The sequence below is a fragment of the Nylanderia fulva genome, unplaced genomic scaffold, assembly GCF_048542155.1.
Source record: "Nylanderia fulva isolate GAGA-0341 unplaced genomic scaffold, ASM4854215v1 Scaffold21, whole genome shotgun sequence".
NCBI lineage: Eukaryota > Metazoa > Arthropoda > Insecta > Hymenoptera > Formicidae > Nylanderia > Nylanderia fulva.
Window position 1 is genome coordinate 1,204,237 of NW_028190275.1, and position 25,036 is coordinate 1,229,272.

Consider the following 25,036-nt stretch of genomic DNA (forward strand, 5'->3'; position numbering starts at 1 on the left):
ATACAAGTTTGATAATTTCTAATAAGGCTTAATGTAAATATAATAAAATAATTTAGAAAAGTGTAGAAAAACACGTACCAATAAGTACCCGCTCCTTGGGATGTTAGATCCATTCCGTGATCTGGATTATAATTTTCCTCATCCATAACTTTACTTAAACCAAAGTCTGTGATTTTTATTTCGCCGCACACATTACCTTCGGTTAACAAAATGTTACCTGCAAACAAGAGCATCAAACAATGAGACTATTTGCTTACTCACTTTAAAAACAAAAGTAAACTTTTTCAACAAGTTTGTTCTCCATAAAGTTCTCCTTTAATATAATAAGTTTACCTGGTTTTAGATCATAATGTATGACTGGGGGTTTTATTTCATTGAGGTACTTTAATGCCGATACGACTTGCATAACAATAGATCTCGCTTCTCTCTCGGGTATAGTCTTATGCTGGAATATAAGATTGAAAAATAATAAACACACGATTATACGACATTTTGCGTAAAGTAACGATTAAATAAATTATGCATACCTGTTTGAGGTAAAAATCTAAATCATGACCATCACAATATTCCAGAACAGTACAAAAGGAATTGGCATCAATTTCAAATACATCATATAATTTTACAACTCGCGGATGATCCAATGCCTTGTGTATATTATATTCTCGTAATGCATGCCTGTTGTAATAGAAAATAATAGATAGAAATCTTTTTTAAAGTGCTCTTCTATGATAATTACAATTGTGATAAACAACGATAGATACTCGAAGATACTCACTTTATGTAATTAGCCTTCTTATCTTCTTTCCAGTCTTTATTTAATTGGTGCACCTTACAAGCCACGTACCGTTGCTCCTTTAAGTCAAAAGCCTGTAGAAAAGAGAGAAAAAAATCCGCACACGGGGTACGGAAAGAATAAATAAATTAAATATTCTCACACACTTGTGTACAGATTAATATAATTATTGAAATGAATATGATGGAAATTTGTTTCGTCACCTTATGCACTTCGCTGAAGCCGCCCTTTCCTAATAACATGAGCAGAAGGTAACGTTCATTTAAAACAGGATGGGAATTGAATCTCGATTGGTCCTCGTTGTGAATACGCTTCAATTCTCTGATGTGTAGGTTCCGCTCTCTTTCGAGCTTCTCCATTTCTAATTGCAGATCCGCGTCTTCTTTCTTCAACGCGCTTTGTCTTAACTGCAGACACATTATGATAAAGTTTGAGAATAAAAGTCTCGAAATATCTTAAGGAATGATTGTGATCGCGATGTACCTTGAGTATTTCGTCAGCTTCATAATACTCCTGCCACGTATATGACCCAGGTACTGCATCCGGCTTCAAAAACGTTGCTTCTGTGCCGTTATGCAAGGAAGGTTGCGGTTGACTACGTTTCCTGCCGGTCTCGCTGTTCGACGGCCTCTTCTTGAGCAGCAGCTTCTTCTGCTTGTCGATTTCTTCCCGTTCGGTCGCTATTTCCTCTTGCCGCCGAGCAAGTTCGTGAAACGCGTAACCGTCGGTCCAGTTCTCTTGAAAAGTCGCGCCCACCCTTTGCGTCACAAATTGACCCAACCTTAGTCTATTTTGCATACACTTCTGCCTAGCCTCCTTTTTTTCTATGTTTGATTTTTCTTTTAATAACTTCTTTACAACGTCTATACACTTATTTATATGTGATTTATGTTGCTCAATCACTTTTTGTTGATTAGCAATTTGATGCCTAAGTTCGTCCGTCGTCTGTAACAAAAGTAAAACAGAATATCTTTATATATAAATTCAATTATCATAGTGCAATGACTGATAATGAAGACGATATATAACTCGCCTATAACAGATTACATTACATATAATACAGATTACATATAATTTAATGCCATAAGACATAAGAGAGGATATAGTGGAATTTGAATAGATCACAAAAATATATACATAAAAAATTACAATTATATTTACCCTATTTAATTCGTCAATTTTGTTGTTACGTAATTCTAAGTCTGAAGAGGCTTGAGTTTCGAATTCCTGTATCCTCTGGCAAGTAAGTTCTGTCTGAAATGCAATTTGTATAATTTTACAATAAATGAAGCATATTACCATAACATCTGATACATTTGTCAGCATTGCTCGTAGTAAATACTGGATACCTTGCTGCACGCAGAAAGAGCCTAATGTATAAGAATGTATAATTTAACATATTGTCAACAATTTATATCCAGCATATTTATTTGACAAAGAAAACTATCTGTTTAATGATATAACAATGCTATATTTCACTACACACGTGTGACTTTTCTGCTTGATTATAGAAAATAAATTAGCAAAACTCAGGCAAACGCTGATAAAACTGAGGATCACACACAGGCAGCAAGGAAAACACCAAAAATGTATGCATATATAAATGATGCTCGTGTAAACGTCAATTAATACACAACCCCAAAAGAATTCTTAATAGATTTTATATTGAAACAATCAAAGAATATTGGATTCATTAGAACTCAAATGCAATGTTCAATGAATCCCAAGAACTAAATGTGCATACGCCAAAGTAATAAAATATGCCTTTAATGCTTGCTTTATGTTTCGAGTAACCAATAATTGAGTTTTTCGTTAAAAAAAAAAAAAAAAAAAAAAAAAAAACCGCTTTATTGGATTTTTAAAGACACAAGTGTCTCGTAAATAAGAAAGAGTGGCACTACAAGATAGCCTGTATTTGTACAATAACAAATGTATACAGTGCTACAGTTTGGCCGAAAATTAGCTAATTTTATTGCAAACATTTGACAAGAAATGCCCATCACCCACAGGTCACATAAATGGAAGACAATCTATTTGTGTGTAGTATTTCACAGATTACAAACACAATGTAATATAATTGTAATGTTACAAAAATATAAAGAAAGGTAATTTTTTGCAATAATATTTTTCTGTTAATACCATCTTATTATTTTGTTTTTGCACAAATGATTAACTAAAGACAGACTTGGAAAAGAATAACTATAAAAATCTTTGATTTGACAATCATTTTATTCCTATTAGTGTACTTTAAGTTAAGAATAACAACACAATTCTACTTATTCCTTTCTTTATCCGGCTCAATGGTAAAACTGTCATGATTTGTTAGATGTTACCAATAGGAAAATTTTAAGAAATTAAAGCTTCCATATCTTTATAATAAATTACTGATTGTGGTGGAGATACTGATACACATGGGTTGTTTCTTATAAAATGCTTGCAGATATTACCGAATTTTGCTTACATTTGGGGTGTTAATCTTCGCTTGCCTGACCTGGCTTGTCCTATTGAGGTTGGTAGGCCTTACCTGCACCTGCTTGCTGACCATCGAACCCGCAGGTTGTGTCGAAGCTGGCGGTGGAGGCGGTGGAGGTTGAGGATGAGGTCTTGGTGGCTGCATCAACGAAGAGAATTCAGCCACCGAAGCATTAGGTGTCGTTACTTGTGGTGAAAGTAACTGTTGAGGCGATGGTGGATACTGTTGACAAGAAAATACAGATGTTACACATAAATCACAAAGCTGTTGTTGTGACAATCTATATATATATATATATATTAACATTTATCTCGACTCTTACCATGGGATAACCCTGTTGAGGAGAGGGACTCTTGGCACCACCATGGCGAATAGGACTATTTCCCAGATGATGCTTTGGGAAATACTCATTGATCTTTTTATTATCAAGGACCGCGACTGATCTAGCGCCCTTATTCGTTACAGAGCCACTTGGAACACCCCCACCTCCGTCATCAGCCTTACGTTTTCTTTTCCTCTCAGAAGTAGTCCTTGGTACTTTTTCCGGAGTGTTTGCATCCACCTCCTTATCACTATGCGATGAGCCTATTGATAATTACACTCTCATTAGAAGTGTCAAATATCTAACATATGAATAATTATAATAAATAATTTAAAGAGTGTAAAAAAGTCTTCGAAACATGTAAACTTTATCCTTCTAACAAATTACTCAAAGGACCAAGAATTATGTACCGATAAGATTATTCAGAGTAAGAATTGTATTATTATTGAAAAGAAAATTTTCTGACTTACCAGTGCTCATGTTCGAGTCTTGACTATGAACTGTCTGACCAGAGTTTACGGTTGTTTGGGGTGCCATCTGAATTTGTGACCCAGCAGACATCTGAAAGCAGAAGGCGTCGCGGCTATAAGATTACACACCGCGAGCACAAGTTGGCGAGAGACACGAGAACAAGAACGGCCACGGAGAAGACAAACAGAATAGAGGAAAGAAAAAAATAAATGCAACGAACCAAATAGCGATGGACTACAGTCACGAAGAGCGCCTGTGCGATTTGACCGTTATCGAGGGTACGGCACGTCGCCACCACATTGTAAAGACGTCGAGTCGTAGGACGACGAGGCGAACGACGACGAATCCGATCGCGAGAGAGAGAGATGGTAAATGACAACGAACTGGGAGCGAGAAGAGAGAGGTTACGCTACGCGAAAACCCGGCGTACGACGCTACCAGCTCGACGACAATCGTGCGTGTTTATTAAAAAGACACGATTTACGCTCTAGAGAGAACACAAACCTGGAGGGATAGAGAAAGACTTATGAAGCGAACGAGAGGGGAAGGGGTGTCGGACGGAACAGAGCGGAGGGAGGGAGGGAGGGAGAGACAGAGAGAGAGAGAGAAAGATTGACACCTTCCACGACGACTTATGGTTGAATCCCATAGTAATCGCCGTCCCGAGGCCGATCGACGGTGTGTCAACGATAAAGAGGAAATTTCGCGCACTGCCCCGCCGCGGGCGGTGCGAAAAGGAAATGTCCAAAATACACGTTTAGAGTTAGAGGAATCACGACACACAAAATGGAGGACCTTAAAGCGGCGAGGTGGAGAAAGGGAGCGGAAGGGCGACGAAGGGGCAAACACGCGCGCGCGGGGGAGGAAGCGAGCGCGGTGACGGAGGAGGAGTGGGGGGGGGAGGCTAGGGGAAGGGGGCAAGAACTTGACGGCGCACGGTCGGGAGTGCTCGGGAGAAGTGCATGAGCGATCGGGAGGTGGAGAACCGCGGGCGCGCACCGCGAGGGGGCAGACAGTTTTACTCGCTACGTTGCGCCTCTGAACTCTCCACGGCTCGGGGCCGGCCTCGGCTTTTAACCGACTACTCTCTCGGCGTGTCGCGCATATTTTCGTACGCGGAGCGTCCGAGAGGAGAGATATCGGCGGGGGCGCGAGAGAGCGCGCGCGCGCGCGCTACGCCTTCGATTAACAGCGTTGATAAGCGAAAGAAGAGAGCGACGACACGCTACGTCACTCCGGCCGGCCGCGGCGCGCGAATGTGACGTAGTCGGCCGCGCGCGCTGTCACTGGCGCTCGCCGCTGTCAAACGTCGCGCGCGTCCACTCCGTCGATGAATTACGCGCGCGTCTCCACTCCCGGCTGCTCTCCGTACCCCCGTCAACGGCTGACCGTTTCGTCGCGAAATCGAAGGGAGAGGTACCCCGGGAAATGGACTCCGAGAAGAGAAAGTCATTAAGCAATCAAACGTAATTAGATATTACCGTAGGATAATTGTTATTCTTTTTTTTTTTTCTTCGAATCGGAGGAATGTCGACAACGCTCTAGAAAGGTTTCTTCGGATTGTGTATGTGTGTGTTGTATGTTCACACTACTACGTGTTGAGGTTAGTACGAATTTGATGAGCTTTCCCTTTTCGATCGATTGATAAAAAGTTTGATTTAATCAGATTGATATTTTTTTATTATTGTTAGATATTTTTTCGCGTCGACTCTGTCGCGCGATCTATTTAGGGATTGACGAGAGATTTTATTTTTGTCTCTCGTGGGACTTTATATATTATTTCTCGAGACGGTTTTTTTTTAATTATATTTATATCTCGATATATAGGACCGAAGGGAAAAAGAGAGAGAGAGAGATTCGCGAACAACAAATCTTTTTTTGCGCAGATGAGGAATAAATGTGTCGAAATAATCCTTATCCCGGTAAATAAATGTCGCTTTAACCAATTATGTATTAATTTCTTTTACATCCACCAAATCCCGCTTGACAAAAAAATTGGGGGTTAACAGCTAATACTTATCTCATTTTCACAATTTTACACGAGTCATCAGACGACTAAAATCTTCCAAAATCGGTATAATCCTCGAGTTGGATTTAAATACTAAATAAATATATAATGCGTCTCGATTTGAAATGTCACCTAGATTATTAATTCCAGATCGCGAATTATTAATCCCTCTTTCATCGAGAAGAGACACATCGATCGCCGTGACAGAATCGATGACGCGTCTGACGTTTGTCACTGAAAAGACGCGACATTTATTTACAAAGGAGTTTACGCGGGGGTCGATAAGATTGAAAGAATAATTGGAATCTAATCTCATTCGCAGGTAAACACGCTCGATATATTCCGACTCGTATCTAATCTGACGTTCGATCGCGCCGTTTCGCGGGTAATCCCCGATCCGAGTCACGTGACCGCATCGCGCCTCTACCTCGACTATGCGACAACGAGATGCTCGATCCCCGCGGATTCCTCGCGCACGAACAAATCCAACACCGTGCGAGAGAGGACAGCAAACTTCCTTATCGATGGATCAGCGGCCGTGCCCGGAACTGGGCTAGAGGGCCGAAGGAGAGAGACAGAGAGAGAGAGTCCCTCTCTCTCTCTCTCTCTCGCTCCAGTTGTCAGTGATCCGCGAAGTGACCGAGGAACGTAAATACGTACGTATGATATACAAACCCGGCGAAGTCGCAGCCTACCAGTCCCCCGATACGACCCGTTCACGAACGGACCCGGTGAATCGAGAAGCGAGAGGAGGCTCTTCTCTCTTCTTCCTCTCTCCTTCTCTGTCTTTCTCGCGCGCGCGTCCGTTCACTTCGCTTCCTCCCGAACGCGCTCGTGGATGTTAACGTGCGCCGGGTAAACAGCAGCGGAGACGGTCGCGTCAATGGACACGTCGTTGAACGGCATCCTCTACGTACGTATATATAATATATATATATATATATATATATATAATATGTACGCGGTCTCTCTCGCCACGGACTCGGTTGGGACTCTGTCGCGGGAGCCGAAAACCAACCCGGCGCGCGTGGACTCGCCTAATCGAAACGGAACTGGAACTGTCCGACCACTGTGTGCCACCGCCGCCGCCGCTCTCGCATACTACTACTACTACTACTACTACTACTACCTAGCCCCGAGGTTTCTGTCTCTCTCTCTTTCCCATCGTTCCTCTTACTCTCCTCTTCGTCGTCTCCCTCTATGTACGGCAAATGAGCAACGCGCGAGATTCCGAGATGCGGCAAAAGGTGCAACCTCCTCTCTTCCCCTCCCGTCCCGCGTCGCACAACAGTGGCGAAAGGAAGAGAGAGAGAGAGGGGGCAGACGTTGGATGAGGAGGAGGGGGATGGACGGTCGGGATAAGATAGAAAGAGAGAAGCGGTGTGACTGACGGAGAGACAGGGTCGACCGAGTATGAGTGCAAGCGAGCCGGTAAAATCGATGTGGCGAAGTGTGGTTGTGCCGCTACAGCGTGCGAAGGGTGCTCTGCTCTGTTGTACTTCCCCAACCCCCTCCCCCCCTTCTTCGCCGCCGCCGCCACCGCCCCCTTTCGTCTCTACCGAGATACGTTTCCCGTGTGTGATCCGCGGTTCCGCCTTGCGGCGTTACTTTGCGTTCCGGCGTTGTGTATCTCGGAGAGAAAAGCGCGAGCGGTTTGTTTTTTTTTTTTTTTTGACGTTATGTTCATTTATCCTACGAGAAAAAATAATTCGTCTCTTTTTTTTGCATGCAGTTTTATTAAAAAATGCGGTGCCTCGCAAACTAGGAAGATTGTAATAATGGGGGACACGACATGTCGCCCCCTCTTGCGGAATCCAGTGAAAATTAAGAATTATTTGCGTATGTAATATATTTAAAAGAACGAAAAATTAAAAAGAAAAATAATTACGCCTCCCTCCTCCATTATTAATATAACGATGACAAACTTTTCAACAGTTCGTGGTTCTCTCGGAGACCTGGCAGCAGCTTGAATGCACTTCGGGATCAATGTGAGAGCAAATAGCGAGATAAACTAACGTAACAGGTATGCTCAGACCGAAAAATAACGGTTCGAAATCTGACAAAGAAGGTACCAGACACTCGGAAAGTTGAACTCTAGTGTCTTCTAAAAAAAAAAAAAAAAGAACAGCTGTTTTATATATCTAGCTGTATAATATGCAAAACGTCAGAAAAGCGATAAAAAAGTTTTGCTTCTTTTTAATTGATTCATAAAGTTTCTCGGTTTCTCACTGTAGCTATACTGAATTATGATCAGGTCGGCGTGAAATCGTGTATTTTTTTTCTATAGCACTATATTTGAGATAAATTAACATATTTTGTACATTTTATTTTTAATAACATCGATTGATAAAATACGTCGAGGACTTTGATAAATAACGGTATTCATTCTAAATTTCGATTAACTGTTATAAGACACATTTTCACTATATAGAAATGTAAGGAATAAAATATCGAAAATGCAAATTTGATTACAGATAAATTGAATTAACAATCATTTAATAATGCGGAATAATAAAAAAAAAAAAAAAAAAAAAATTCCGATTCCGATAATCAAATATCATTTATTTTTGATATGCGCAAAAACCACACGTATTTAAATGAATAATGTGTAATGACAGAAAAAGCTACACAATTTTTCTGACATAATTCTAATTTATCGCTACAGCGAGAAAAGCCTAAAAAAGCATATATAGGATACATATGTCGGTACTATATATTTTCTAATTAACATTAGTATGTAAATAACGCTATATTAATTCGCGTATTTGATATCAAATGCAATTTGTCGAGTATTACATAAGCATTAGTGTTACATAAGAATTTAAAAGACTACGCATATTCGCTGCTAAACCGAGATACGTGTCATTATAAAAACAAGCTAGGTACGCATTAACGGATCCGAGTTCTCTCTTAATTCGTCACACACTCGTAGCAACATTATTTAACGATCTAAAAAATGGCGACATTCGCATTTGCATCCTCTCGGAAATGCACCCTCGTGCTGATTCCGCTCGTTACGTTCCTGTGAGATACATTGTGCGGACGCGTGCTTCGGCCTGTGCGAGGGCGTATTATGGCAAGAGAGATGCAAAGTGGAGGGGAAAAGGAAGAGGGGAAGCAAACAGAGCGAGAGAGGGGGAATATACAAGAGGACGGCACACGGCAGAACGCACATAACAGGTCGAGCGACCGAGCGGGTCTGACCTAGGATGTGGTGTATCGATCAAATTTACGATTTTCTAATAAATTCGTACGAGGAGAGTATATATCATGTAAATATTTGAAAGAAAAAAAAAAAAAAAAAACGAGTGAAAAATATTGTGACGTGTGCAGTCTCGTATGTATTCGTTTGTGTACGAAAATTATAATCCCGCGGAATATATATAGTGGATAAAATGGAAGAGTATCGTTTCGCGGGTGAATGTTAATTAAAGGGAGAGATTAATGAGGAGCGATTTCTCTGAATGGATGTAATTGAAGATGTCTATCTGGGTCGAATAAGAAACGTAATTTTTTATCATAATCGAAGCGTCAAAAGATTTCGATTATAGCGAGCATATACTAAACAGTTACTTGCGCATCCAATAATTTTCGTATTTTCGTCGACAAGTGTTGCGTAATTGGTGATGAACTTTTCGATAAAACGCGCGACAGTATTATACGATACCGCTAGTTCCTAAACAATGTCCCTATGTTATTTGTATCGCGAGTCTCTGATTAGTGACACATTCGCGACACTCCCGAGAGAAAGCGACGACGCCATTCACGCAAAAAGTAACCAATGATAACGCCATTTTAACGTCCTGCGGGGTCCAAGTCATTGGACTTGTTTTCTCCAACGTTTTACGACCATTTACAACGTTGCGACAATGACATTCGATTTTCGCGGCAATTCGCACCGTGACGTTCGACATTACGTAGAGGCATAAAATAACACGTCAACGTCACGTGAAAACGAGTCTTAAAAAAAAAACTACAAGTGACTGTGTAACAGAAATCTATATCGCGCGGATAATAATAACTCTTACGCGATAAATTATCACAGCGATGTAATTGGAGCGAAAGATTTTAATTAAATACTAAATATGCACGTAAAATATGCATTTTAATTATCGTAATTTAATTATCATCTCTTTACATCCTCGGTTTTTCATTAGATAAACCGAAAGGGAGTTTCGTGAACGATCATTCATAGCTCGTCATCCATCTGGCATTTAATCCGCATTAAATTCGCTAATGATAAATCTATGTAGCGACTCGATAAGCGCGCGAGATGCGAGATTCTCGATATTACGTGACGTCAGCGCGTGAAATTCGCGAAGAGCGGGTCGCCATTGCGCCGGCCGGTGGGTAGGTTTTCAACGACACAATTGCAAAGAGCGACACAGAGTGGCACCCAGGAATTTCTCTTTCCCACCCCCTTCCCTCGCCATGTTTTTACACCGTGTTATCGATACGAGATGTAGAGTCGAAGAACGAACCTGGCAGTTTTTCAAAGCCAAAGAACACGAGGGAACGTCGCGCATCGACAACGAGAGGAGATTCCTCTCTTCCTTTTCGGAAGTCTCTGGAGGAGAGAAGCCCCTTCTTGCCCTCCCCTCCCCTTCCACCCCCCCTTCGGGCACAAGTTCCATGGAAAATGAGCGCGATCGTTTCCGTATGATGGCGTTCACGTCGGTGTGTCGAAGACAAACGTCGGGTGTGATTTCGCGAGTTTTATGCCACCGTGGCATATCCAGGAGATATATACATATTGTAAGAAATTTTTCCCCTTTTCCCCACCGAACTGACTGGCGAACACGCGGGGAAAGCATGACACCCGATTAATTGGTCGGTCGGCGCCCCGTTACGCGACCCAGGCCCGGAATTCTGGGGGTATTCTCCCGATCGCGCGCTCGCTAGGCTTTTGGGGTATAAAAGGAGAGAAGAGAGAGTTACGAGAGATTTTTCGAGTGAAAGGCATCTGCCCTTTTGGTTGTAGCACTCGATATTCGACTTGACTAGAGCAACCTAACGGTTTTGTTAACGTGATAACGTTTTTGTATCTCGCTCGCAATTTCTGATTTGAAGTAACCGTGAAAATAGCGACGCAATTAGACATAGTGAGTCGATCCTGATATCTCTCGAAGTGTGTGGCCGGCGATTATAATTAACCGCACCCGTACAATTGTGTTTCCATATTAAATGAATATCTCTAATATACTGTCCATTAATCAAGTGACTCCTTATTTAGTTGAGACCCTCAGCCGTTCCTCGTTCTCCTGTTGTTGTCCCAAACAGGGCATTTCAAGCTCAGCTTCTTAAGAACAATTAGTGAGAACAACTTATATTTCGAATGACAAAGAGATTCTTACAATATACATATAGATATTCGACATACATAAAAATCAATATTACCCGGAGACGTGGAATTGCTCGAATTAAATGCCGAGATGAAAAATATTATTTCCATTCGTCCGTATCCGTATCTCGATGTTTTTCTTACTTTAAATAGCGATAAGAGATACTGTTATTATGCGATAAAATAACAAGTATGCTTGACATTTGAAATTATACTTGATAGCACAAGTCATTAGCGTTAACTCTCTCGCCGATGTAGCTTAATAAATCAATCATGGAATCCTTCTAATGATTGCAAGCGTTCCGAGAATTCTATTCAGAAATTATCCAGAGAGCCAATTTGCGATTACAAAGTTATATATCGAGTTGGAGTATTGGGTTAAACGATCTGTATAAGCTCATTAGGAATTCATGATCGTGTATTAAATCTTTACCGTCCAAGTTTTTAATAAAATGAAAATGACCGTTTAAATAAATTATACATTGTTTATGCATCCTCGATACGATAATAAATGAACAAGCTTGCTAATACCTAACGTTGAATGAATCGCGGAACAGAGTGAATCACCCATCATTCGTAAGAATAAATTAGAACGAAACCGTCTTTCGATAAAATAGATGACGTTTACGGTAGTCGAGCCGGCACATAATAGTTATTCGGCGTGACGTATCGTCGATCGATTAAACCTACTCGTCCCCCATTCGCTCTTGCGTATCCAGTTCATTGAAAAGATATTTTAAGACTCGTCGCGCCCTACAAGAATTTCAGAAAATAAGGAAGAACAGGGTGTCCAGCAGACTCGATGAAAAAAATTCCCTAACTCTTTCAGATCTTCCCCAACACCAGAAATTCATTTTTCCCCTGACTTTTTAGTATTATTTTTTCCAAATATATCATTTGCATGATGAATCAATTAAATGTTAAATCATGAAATCCTTGAGATATTTTTGTGTCAACAACGAAAAGGTTCGGAAGTTCAAACAAAAATTTAAACCAATTATACAATCCGCGTTATGCACGACAAATGTAGAATATAATGTGAAAAAATCTAGATAAATAGTAAAATTGTGACTTGTCCCTGACATTTCTAAAATTCCCTGTAAATGCCCGGTCTTCCTGAAGAAGAAACTGCAACAAACATCGTGGAAAGAACGACTTTCGCAGAGCCGTTTCCGCGACAAGAAACTACGGCGTCTCGAGTATACGGCGCTCCTAGACCTTGCAATGCCGCCGCCACTCGATCGTAGAAAACACCGTCGGCGGCGTCGACGACAAGAGGCAAGACTGTCTGACGTGACGGCAAACGGCAACACAGGCGCCCCCACTCCGCGGCGGGATCTCTCTCGCGCGCGGTCCCCCACCATCGAGCCCCCAATAGGTCGTACACTCATTAGCCCAGTCGCGCGCGACTCCCCGCCGTCAGCCCGCACGTTGCCGAGCGATCAGCTGGTCGGCCACGCGGCGTTGCCTCGTTGTCTTGGCTTGCGCCGTGCGCGTCAGCCACGCGGTTTTCTGTGTACGTCGCTTCAGCGGCGGGAGAGAGAGAGAGAGAGAGAGAGAGCACCGGCTGACGGCGGAGAGGTGCCCGCGCACGTTACACTCACGAGAGGTTAGGTGCAAACCCGGCGCCCCATGTAAACGGCGCGGCGGCCCGACACGGTGCAAGGACGCGCTCGCGGCCGGATTAAGCCACATTCACACGGCTTAGGCGCCGTCCCACGATGAATTAACACACGAGGCAAAAATAACATAATTTGTTTCACGTCGTCGGGATTTTACCCTCTTCTGCTAATGTATTTTATTAATGTCGCGGGTGTGAGATTTCCCGTGAGAAATGTGTTCCAAAACACGAGAGAACACGGAGAAGAGCTTGCCGTGTAGAATTCATTACGCGTTTGTTAATTGATGCTAGCGAACGGCCGGAGAGCCAGGCGCGATAAAAATGCTTATTGTGAAAGTTACGACATAACCGAGCGGACTAGTTGGCAGGTCAACGGCACGGCATAGCTTCTATTAGCGAAGGAATGTTTACGCGTAAAAATATGATCGACGGGATCTAAAAAAAAATTATTATCGAGAATAAAGTTCCATCGGCCTTGAAACGTCGATTTATCGATCTCGTGTATAATATTGTATTTTCTCTTATTTACTTTGTCTCGTTTCTTTTCCTCGTAGCATGTAACATCGGACATTTAAATCCCGATATAATCACGGCGCAATCATTATTTGCGTTTCCTCGATCCAAATCTTGATTTCTATATATCAATGAGTTTTTATCAATATATAAGTCTTTTAAAACGATATAAACTGGCAATTAATTTTGTTTCGTTCTATATATATATATAGTTTACTATGAAAACAACGGCAAAACTTGGGCAGGTGGCTCTTAATAATTCGGCAAAGCGAGCGCGTTGGAGCAATAAATAGTTTCGTCGCGAGGAAACGATGATTATTTTAAGAACACAATAGCGACATCGCTTTAGTGATGATTTAACGATATGCGAACAAGGCCGCGCGAGAGAGATCGTCGTTCGCTTTCGTGTTGAAAATAAGGAACGCGCCTCGAGTCGAGGAGGAACGAAGTATCGGCACTCGGAGATATCATCACAAGCATTCCTTACTCTTTGCGGGGCGACGAGACGAGAGCGGCCGATTGTCGTGTGCACGGCGGAAAGTACGGAGATTGCCGATCCGAGCCTCGCCGACTGATCACCGAAGATGGTTCGCACTGAGCGGGTGCGCGACGACGACGAGCGACGCTCATTGTGAAAGTTACGACATAACCGCGCGGACTACTCCCGCAGGTCAACAACGTACGCGCGATACGATCTCTCCTTCTCTCTTTCTCGCGCATGTCTCCACCGCTGACGCGGGACGCATTAAGCGAGACGTCGGAACGCAGATTTCTGCTCCGCGCTTAAGGCCGATTCACGCCCTCCGTCATTTACAAGAGACGAGAAATTTCACTTTACCAATTAAATCGATATTCTTATGTAATAAAAACATGCTCTCTATATTTCTTTAAGTGGGATCTCACTCTAAAAGAGTGGGACCAACCCGATTTGTTAATTTAAACATTGCATTTCATATTTATTAGATTATATTTACAATAGTATGTAGAATATTAATTTTTAATTTTATATTAAAATATTAGTATACTCTCTAAATTATTTGGAGTGCAATCTCACTCTTTGTGGAGTATATTGTAATAAATATATAAATAAAATATAAATGCAGTTTTTGTAATTGACAAATCGACGTGACATTCTTTATAATACAAATTTTATGAGTCGTAATAACTTATAAAATTCTTAAAAATCCAATTCTAAGAGAAAATGATCCCCGTGTATATTTGCCAAAGTCTTGAATTTAAAATTCCAATCTGTCAAAAATTTGCAGAGTAACGTAAAATAAATGACAGGTAGCGGCCGGATAAAATCTACGACACATCTCCGTTCGGAAATCGGAGCATCCGGTTAGTCTCTATATAGCGTATCATCATATTGCTCTTTTGTATACCCGCGTTTAAATGTTCCCTTGTATAAGACGAAATCTCCGACGAGGCATCGTCTCCGTTCAACATTTTCATAACTCTCTTCAACGTTACGCAATAGTGGTCGCATGACATAGCGAATGTTTGTCTCCCGTGTTCGTCGGCACAACACGATCTCTTAGGTGCCTGTTAATACTTTGTACCCAGAGACATTAAAGCGTCGCGTACTCTATTACGCTAAAGAATTTTAATTTCTTTCCGAGCCGAAGAGAGATTTCTTCATCGAGATTACAAAATTTTAGTATCGAAGATTTAAGAGCTTTGTTGATCGTTCTCGTATAAAACGATCACGTTTTACAGATAAGGAAAAAGAAACGGAAAAATATAATTCTCTTACCATACGTGTGCATATGCTTCCGAGTATACATCGAGACGGAATCTTACGTAAAGCGGTTCGCGCTTTCGTAAATACGCGAAACTCGCAAGACGCGGACAACTATTTCGAGACCGACTCTTATCGTCGCGTATTTGCCTGGAACGACTGAATTGCCGCTGACCGAGAGATAAGGCTTATCATCGCGGCGATGCAACATTGTCGGGCGCGTGTTGTTACTCGACCGCGCGGCTCAATGACAAGCAACACGTATATACTTGTGCGCGATCTGTCGACACAAGTACGTGTTCCTTTTGCGAGGAGGGAGGACGTGGACCGGCGAAGAAAGGCAGGATGGAATGAAAAAGAAAAAAGATCTCTCGCGATATATACAATGCGTCTCCGAAATTTGAATGCGATCTGAAACGAGTCTTCTCCGAAGCGCGACTCTTTCCATCATAAACATCGCTTTCAACCTGGTTTCCGTGTTCCTTCCTATCCTGGATCCTCCGCCATATTGGATCGTGACGTCAGAAAATTCTTAGATGCTATTTTTAAATGAAAAATTCGATGAAACATTATTTCAGATGGCTTTAAGCTCACTTTTTTTTTTTTTTTAATATTGTACCTTATAATTTTATTTAATTATATATTTTTACTTAATTGCATTATAAAGGATAGTTTTTGAGGTATTTTAAGAGTGTCCTAAAAGGCATCCAAAGTGCTGTTTCATCGAAATATCTTTATCTTTCGGAATAGCATCGAAGCATTTTTGACATGTTTTCTCGTCTCTGATCGCGACGTCACCAGGAGCCTTAATATTGTTTACAGGATAGACCTGTTCCAAAGTGCAAAACCCAAAGCGACAACCCAAGTATCAAACTGACATCATTAAACCTGAAAATGACGTATGATTTTGCCGTCGAGTGACGTATGTACTTGCTACCTGGGAAGTCTCACCCAGCTACCTAGGGAAGGACGTCGTTTACGCGACTCGTCCGAGTCGGAGCGTCGAAAATAACTTCGCCGCGAATTGAAACCCGTAAGATTCGCACGTCTGCCGGCGGCGGGCAATATAACAATCAGGGTGGGGCTCGGCGGTCACACGGACATCGGGCAAACACTTAACGTAGGTAGATCAGTAACGATCGAAAGCCGGCTCTAGTTCCTGCACGTGGCACTAGGTGGTCGCCGGGAGCTCCCCGCACAGGCGGACAGAAAAAAGCGGATACGCGCGCGGATGCTGCGTTGCTGACGTTCCGACTTTATCCGCGGAGAGAAGTCCTATTGTGGAATTGCGTTGGGATTCGTAAGAATCGATTAGCATGCTAAAATCGAGGCGACAGATATTACACGGGCTCTATGTAAGACGCGCCGTGTGATAGAATGACGCAACGATGTTGGAGACTGTATATATGTTTTCGTTAATAACAACTTGGCAATTTTTTCTCGTGTAATTGCGACGCGTTTATGACAAATAAACAGCGAGCTGAAATTGATGTTAAAATTACGAGTCGCGCGACTGACCTGTCATAGCGAGATATATCTTATCATTTCGATCGTTGTTTGCGAACAGAACGCGAGGGAACTAAACGATCGTTCTTTCTTCTTGTTTTTCATCAAGGCTCGATAAAATTGTGAACGTCATAAAGTATTTATTCGAATAATGGAATTATTTCTATGCGTGAATGACCGAGAAATGTAGAAAGATATCGGCGAATCTATAGCCGGGAATAGAGATGGTCATCGTTCGTTCGCCCCTTTTCATGCGAGTGAGATAAACGAGAAAATAATGAATGGACGTACGAATCTAGCGCGATCAGCGCGATCAACAGCCGGTTCTGACGAGCTGAGCCGGTTTTATAGTCTTACAGATCTATATGAACAGACCCAAGAGCATCGGGTCTTTCAAGAGACTTCATTTATCACTGAGAATAATCCTCCATTTTTATTTCGTATGACTAATACTGTCGAGCTTATCTTATACTTGCAGATTAATGTTAATATAATGCTAAAGTCAGGCTATCAAAAAGGATTCGTAAAATATGCAATAGCGATCGTCTCGAAATTCGAATCGTTCATCGAACGCCACGTAAATCTTAAAATATTCAATATGTCTCTCTCATCCAAAACTGTATACGCAACTTAAAATAACAACGGCGATACGTAAATACTTTTGTCATTAATACTATATAAAAGATAGTTAAGAACGAGTAAATTTGTTCGACGTCGAGAAATTATTACCTACGTAATTACTTGCCTCTAGAAATTTTCCACAAGTTTTTCTGTAATCTGTCACAAATCTGAAGAGTTTACAGATACGCCTTGCATCCTACATCCGATTCGATTCTCTCTCCTCACACGTGACTGATCACTTCGCGATATCTGTCAGATCGGAAAACGATGGATAATTTGCTTTCTCTCGCGAGACAAACAAAAGTATAATTTCGTGACCACGTGCTCTCGAAGTATTCGAGTTAAAAACTAACAAGATATGGCGTCGACTTCAAACCTAAATTCCATCTTTGTCGGATGGTAAACTGACTGTTGGTAAAAGGACACCGGTTTCATGCTGTGAATTTCTCTTTTCCTTGTGTCATGGATCCTTGCCACGCTATGTCGTACGTCGTTATGTCGTCTCAACAGGCTCTAGATTTTTTGCGCGTGTTAAACTCGTCCTTTCTCTACTGCCACGTCACAGAGTAATCAAACATCTTTACTTTGTAAGACATGTATCTTAGAAACGCGATAGACCCACGTTGTTAATTATTATATAATATTTCAATAATTCAATTTAATATATATAATAAAATAATTCGTTTCAATATTTCTAAATATTATATAATTATTACGTAAAATGTCTAGCACTTTTATTCGATTTTTCGATTAATCTAGTCAATTTTTATCGGTGAAGATCCCCGATTCTTTTTGCTCCAATATCTTCCTCCTTCGAGCTCTTGTACTCGACATCTTTTAATAAACGTGTCGTCATCTGAGTGAAACATAATAGCGTCAATGATACGACAAATTTGATTACAGAGTAGAGAACTCCCGAGCCATCTCTGGCCGATCATTATACAATGGGGCAAGTGTATACCGTAATTTTTACCGCGATGCGAGTCGAAAATTGACACCATTACTCCTTGAATCGTTAATGTATCATTCCGAGCGCGTTGTACGAGACCTAATATCAAGAAGTCGATACTTGGACGAGCATTCCTATCCGCCATATCGCGGACGGAGCGGAGCGAGGTGGCACGCGAGCGTGAACGAAACGTTCCCCGGGGCGGAGGAGGACCGGGAGCCGGGAGGGAAAGCCGCGACAAGTATTTTCCCTGTCTGCTTCGCTCCACTACTCAGGCGTCGATATATCAGCAGTCGGCGAAAGAAGTTCAATGTGGCGGTAAAAGCGGACGGTAATGCAGATTGCGGGGCTCTTCTGGGCGTCTCCCGTTACCGTGTTGCATCGCGCGATGCAACATCTCTCAAAGTGGCCCTTTTTCGCCCCTTTCGATCGTTCCTTCCTTCGTTTCGGTCGGCTCTCTTGGCTGCCGCTTCGCTCGCCGAGAGGATACCTCGAACCGATTAATCCTCTCTCTCTCTCTCTCTCCGATTGGATCTTAGTATGCCGATTTCTAAGGTATGGTCCAGGGTATCGCGTTGTGTCTGGACCCAGGGTCGTATAATTTGTAGTGACACGTGTCTCATTTCCAAATGTCTCCCTGAAACTTGCGTTCGACAGGAACTCGCAGAACTCACGTTCGGTACGAATGATAGAATTAATAGTCGGTCCTCTCTAATCACGTTGGGTCTAGATTTAGGGTCGTATAATTTTTGGTGACACGTGTCTCATTTCCAAATACCTCCCTGAAACTTGCGTTCGACGGGAACTCGCAGAACTCACGTTCGATACGAATGATAGAATTAATAGCCAGTCTTCTCTAATAAAGACCGTTCTTTCAAGCACGACGACTACTTGATTTGATTCGTCAGGGGTGTCGGCAAGAATGATTATTTTCCAAGCGGAACTCGCGATACTCGATCGACTCGCAATAAAGTTCCTGTCGAGGCCTGAAATTTCTATTCTATCGAGACACTCGGTAGACACGTTAGAAGGCGTTGCGCGGAAGGATGCGCGGCGATTCGTAAAAAGTCTGAGAGAGGCAACGATACCAGTTTCGAAGTTCCGAGAACCGATCATGGGGAAGACTGGAAAAACACTAACCGCGCTCGCATACATGAAGAAGAAAGAAAGAAAGAGAGAGAGAGAGAGAGAGAGATTTCTCAGGAAGGCACCGGGAGAGTTCGCTTATACGGTGCCTGCATGTATTCGGCGTTCCCAAGGTTGGGTAGGTAGGTATGTAGAAACCTTCCATACAATGCGCGTAGTGCCCACTTACTATCGAAAGGATCAATACGGGGGACATGCACCGAGTTGCTTGCTTGCTTACTTGCTTGCTTGCCTGTCTGCCTGCCTACCTGCTTGCGTTTATGAATCTCCCTCGCTTGCGAGACTCTAGGTCACGTAGCGCCTTCGTGGGATGTTCGAAGGAAACGAGAATCCTTCCCGTCAGGAAAATATTATTTCGATCGCACCTTGACGTACGATTTTCTATCAGCGATCATCGAACCATAAATGATAACGCTTTCTTTCCTCCTTTGCGATATCGTCTCATTTTGATCAAAGTTAAAAAATTGATTAAAGGGTCGACGAAACATTCTATTCAAAGTCATGAGCCTCAATGTAAGATTAGAATGGGAGGTCTTCGAAGATTTCTTCGCGTGACACGAAGCTTGATATTCGCGCACAGCCGTCTCTCTCCGGGTGTCGCGCCTTCGCGCTCTCAAAAAGCGAGAGCTCAGCCGAGTCGCGTTCAGCTATCGAGTTTCTTCGAAGTGCGGAACGGGGAACAAACGGAGGTCACCCTACCAGGGGTGTAGCATCGGGACAGTGCCCTTCACCCTCCTCGGTCAACCGCGTCCCGTAATCGGAGGAACTCGGCAGCACTCGTGTGTTCTCGCAGGACTACAACACGACGAGAAAGAGAGAGAGAGAGAGAGAGAGCAGAAGGACGAGGAACGATCCGCAAATTCATTCGCACCAGCGTTGCCAACCGTATAAGCTCTAGAGCTCTGTATAGTATATTTGCGCCGCAATTACATCATGGCGAATGAAATCACGAGCGTTAAGAATGCGAATAGCGTGTGGATTTTTTCAAATGCACAACTCGCTGATTTATCTTTCTACAGATAAAATTACTTATCGAGATTCAAGCAAAGGGAAAAGAAGAACGTATATATGAGTCATCTTACAAGTGTATATTCGTATCTATTCTTAGAAAATAAAATAAGATATTAATTCCCGCGGAGAGAAAATAAAACGCGGTAATGGTCGAACGAGTTCCTCCGGTAGTAGGATATATTTGCCGAGTTCTCGCGTCCAATCCACTCTGGCACCGCGTGCCAAAACTCCCTGCCGGATAAACAGATTAATACGCGCGGTAACGGCGCGTATATTATCCGCAATGAATTTGGCTGGCCTTCGGCCGCGGAGAAGATTTCGACTCCCCTTCCTCTCTCTCTCTCGCGCCGTCCGCTTCATTGTTCAGTCGGCCAATCACGCCCACGGCTAAGAAGAGCTTGCGGCATCGCGCGTGGCGTTCGTGCGTTCTCGCCCGACAGACGAGACGGCCCGATTAGGCCGAATTCGCACGAGTGTGTTTCGCTACCGGGAGGGTTGGGAGAAGAACAATGCGAGATAAAGAGACGAGGAAGAAAGGGGAGAAGAATCTTCTCTCGCGCGAGGGCAAAAATGCGCAGCGGCCGGAAGTGGGATGCAAGTAGCCCGTGAAAAGTATGTTTTCAGTGCCCTTTGGCGTGTCCCGGTGATTAATCGATCGCAGGGCGGAGAGAGGGAGGAATGTTTTCCTCCCGCACTCGGCTAAACGGTCGCGGGGTCAAATCGAAACGCGGAATCCGTCTCTTCGCTTCATTACGATCAATTAAAATCTCGGAGAACTCGCAATCTCCGTGAGTCTTTAGAAAAAAAAAAAAAAATCAAAAACATGTTATCTCGCAGAAATTTCCATTTGCGTTTCGTCAAAATATCGTAAAATCTCCCGGTGTAACTTCTCTCGAAACAAGCTCCCGAGTTAAGCGCGCGTTAATTATACGCCGTGGAATATTACCGGTGTTCCTGCACGAGGTAACGAAATGTCAGCGCGTGTGCTAGAGGGATCTATCACAAAACTGGGGCAACGACGATACATCGGGAGGAAATCGCTAATCCAGCTTAATTAACCAAGGTTGCCGGTGCAACTGATCCTGCGCGGACGGTGAACCAGATACTCCGCCAGCGAACAAACGCAGGCATCCTGTCGCAGCTGCGAGAGTCGGGAGTGGAGAGGCGCGAAGCGAACCGTCGCCCTCGGCGGCTGCGTCCCAAGTGGCGAGTGAGTGGCGGGTGGCGGCAGCGCGCGGCAGGTGCAGCTGACGAAGGAGGGTGGAAAGAGAGAGAGAGAGAGAGACTCCGCGCTTTCGGCTCCTCCCGACGCGAGACGACGCGACACGATCGTCGCCGCTCGACTGGACGGCGGGCGCGGAGTGTATATAAATAGGCGGCACGTCGACCGACCGTCTGGTCTCTCACCGGTGTTACGCTATTGCATGCACGCCACTCGTGCGGTACGCGCGCGCGAGAGGGGTGGTTTTCTCATATCGATGCTCGCGCCACGAGTCTCTGCATTACCGACCACGACGACAATGTTGTTACGCGGCGGACGGCCGGGGAGAACTCTCTCATCCAGGGGGGGGGGAGAGAGAGGGAGGGGGCGGTTTCCGGCCGGAGATACTCCCGGAAAGTTCGTACGTCAACGCGTATCGCTTTCGGTAACGTCGCTTCCAATATTTGCTCTCGTCACACATTTTCCTTCGGGCGTCTTATAATCGGGCGATATATACGGAATCAGTTTTGACGCGAGAGAGAGAGATTGTCTATCGATAAAATCGCGCTATTCTTTTGACATTTTGCGAAAGCATTTTTTTCCTCTTCGAGATACGAGACGCAGTTTTGCGATCGAAAATTGTAGAGACGTTTTGCGTTCGCTTCGAGAAGCGATAAAAAAAAAAAAAAAAAAACATCGCGGTTAAAATATTAGCGGTGCGTTTTTCTCGTAAGTCGTAGAAAAAAAAAATGTAGAAATTTTTTTAATTAATCTCTTTCCAGTGCGAGCAATTTCTTTCGCGTCGCGACGAAACTTTTCTCATTAATAAATATCGCGCAGAATACACAGTAATTTCTTTCGAAACCCTATTGGTCCAGCGGGAAACCTACGGCGACCAACGGTTTGCCGCAGAGAGCGCGTCACATCGATCGCAAAACCAGAAGCTTCTCACGGAATTCTCTAGCGCATTCACGAAAGAGCACCAAGCTCATTTCACTCGCAAAATCAGCTGTTATTCCGTGAAAATAAGCATTTCTCCCCACAAAACCTAGCAATTAGTTCTGGATTATAATATCAATGCGACGGATCAGCTCGATCGTGCTCGAGAAAAATGAAGAATTTCACAAATAAATTAAAGAGAGTTGATTATCCATGCATTAAATAAAAAATAAATCGCGCCCTATTCTTTCGACATTTCGCGAAACAATTTTTATTTATTTTTAAAATACACGAGATTCAGTTTTGCGATCGAAAATCATATAGGAAAAAGAGCGTCGCGGTTCGATAAAAAGTTAGCGACGCAATTTTTTTCGGTCTCGACCGTCAAAAGTTGAAAAGGGGTCTTCGAGTCGGGGGTGGAAAAATGAGCAGGGTAATTAAACGTAATCGCGAGGGGATGGAAAGCTCCGAGAGAGCGTCGCGATTGACAACCCCGATAATGCACGGGGTCCAATTAGCGCGCGTAACGCTCGTGTTGTCCAACTCGCGACGCGGGCATTACATATTTATTACGAATACGCGGAGGTATTCCACGGTACGCTGTTGCCAGATTTTTTTTACATCACGTGTCTCCGCGTGCTCCGATTAATCGCGGAGAACGACGGTGCTCGCTTGCTTGCGTACGCCTTAAAAGCGCCCGAAGGCCATTACGTAAGCGTCGAGAGACTACGTTTCTCGCCGTTTTCTGCGATACCTCGTCATCGATCCGCGATTTCCATTTCTCGAGGTCTCTCTCGGATATTCTTCCGACGAAAAGACGCGCTGCTCTAGGGATGATTCTCGCTGTCACAGGAACGTCGCCTATAGTTCGATCTCTGATTCATTCATGAAGCGATGTATCAGAAACGAGAAAGAAGTTTCGAAGAATTTTCTTCTTGCATACGTCTCTCGACGCGCGTGCGGCTCCTCTTCGTGCCGAGGGAGAATAAAATTCGCCATTAGATATTTCGTTGTGTAGACGCAACTGGTTGATATTACCCGAGTGTGCCACCGCGTAGCTTTAAAGGCAAAGGTCGATTCAATGTTATTATTACGAGCGGAAATGTTCTTTTCCGCCATCGCTTAAACCGCGACCAACTCAAGAGAGAGAGTCGCGAAATCTCGCTTTCCGGCGATGACCCACCCGGCCATAGTGTTCGCAGCGGAGCGGAGCCTGGACATATCGTAGTGATTGGGATCAATACGTTTAACCACACTACCACGCAATAACACCCCTGCTCGTCCCCTTTCGCCTCCATCGACCTCACTCTCCTCCCTCCGCTTCCGTTCCTTCCGTCCGCTTCGCCTTCGTCGACCTTGCGGCGAATTCTTTCGTGTGCCGCGAAAAGCCCGCATTGAGAGAGAGAGAGAGAGAAAGCGTCGAGGTAAATTTACACGGTTCCGTTTATATTCTTCAAATCATTCTCGGATATGCACATATATGTGTGATCCGAGAAGTCGAAGTTTAAGAATCAGGGTGTCCAGCAGAACTCGAAAATTCCCTGACCTTTTTAGATTGTCCAGAAATTCATTTTTTCCGACTTTTTAGTATTATTCTTTCCAAATGTATATCATTTTCATATATCTGTATGATAAATCATGAAATCCAAGAGATATTTTTGTCAACGATGAAAAGGTTCGAGAACCAAAATTTAAATCAACGATGAACGAAACAAACTTGTCACTGTAAATTTTTTATTTATATTATATCAAATTTTTTAGTTTTGTCTCTATTAAATACATTGAAATAAAATAACACGACGCGATGAACATATAAATTCACGAATCGATTTTTAACGACACAGAAAATTAGCGTGCTTGGGAGTCAAGGAAAAGTTTATATGTATTTAATAAAAAATTTCAAATTATCGAGACAAATGTGGAATGTGAAAAAATCCAGATAAATAGCGAAATTTTCTGACACAATTCCAGATTTATAAAGTTCACATATTGAGAATTCATATTGAGGGAAAAAGTTAAAATTTGCCGATTCGGGACGAAACCGTACTTGTAACTATACTTGTGGCAAGAAAATACGAGATATATGCTTGAGGGAGATTTCGCTGATAGGGAAATTGCGTTTTCCTCGTACCGTAGTCATAACACGACTTATAAATAGAGGATGCAAACGTGCAAAGGTACGGAATAAGAATATCAATGGGAAATTCGTAACGTCGTTATACTAGATTCGTTTCGACAGATTCTCTCGGTTTACTCACGGTTGACTAAACTGATAACGTTGAATCGAAGATCAAAGTCAAATCTGCAATTATAAATGATAACACACACGATGACGATTGAAATGAATGCGATAACTTTCGATTTTCCGCGATTATGCCAT

The 25,036-nt window shown here is 43.0% G+C and overlaps 1 protein-coding gene and 1 long non-coding RNA gene across 10 annotated transcripts in view; one reads left to right on the plus strand and one right to left on the minus strand.

The window, feature by feature from the left end:
* The window catches only part of Tlk (Tousled-like kinase), a 45,363-nt gene that overhangs the window by 4,522 nt on the left and 15,805 nt on the right, over positions 1-25,036 (minus strand). For 5 of the 9 annotated variants that reach the window (XM_085482662.1, XM_085482664.1, XM_029314183.2 and 2 more), the window contains 10 exons: positions 4,059-4,149; positions 3,589-3,851; positions 3,255-3,488; positions 1,955-2,047; positions 1,277-1,738; positions 997-1,200; positions 776-867; positions 528-675; positions 334-445; positions 79-217 (listed from right to left, as the gene is read on the minus strand). In XM_085482662.1, coding sequence (XP_085338788.1) covers positions 79-217; positions 334-445; positions 528-675; positions 776-867; positions 997-1,200; positions 1,277-1,738; positions 1,955-2,047; positions 3,255-3,488; positions 3,589-3,851; positions 4,059-4,149 — 1,838 coding nt within the window. Of the gene's footprint in view, positions 1-78; positions 218-333; positions 446-527; positions 676-775; positions 868-996; positions 1,201-1,276; positions 1,739-1,954; positions 2,048-3,254; positions 3,489-3,588; positions 3,852-4,058; positions 4,150-4,279; positions 4,656-4,678; positions 5,121-15,298; positions 15,418-25,036 lie in introns of those variants that run through there. The other 4 variants (XM_029314186.2, XM_029314185.2, XM_029314187.2 and 1 more) reach the window with 4 other exon arrangements.
* Positions 4,983-11,284, plus strand: LOC114939776 (uncharacterized). Its single transcript, XR_003821330.2, has 4 exons — positions 4,983-5,662; positions 6,390-6,980; positions 7,800-7,906; positions 8,003-11,284. It is a non-coding gene; the product is annotated as an uncharacterized LOC114939776 (long non-coding RNA).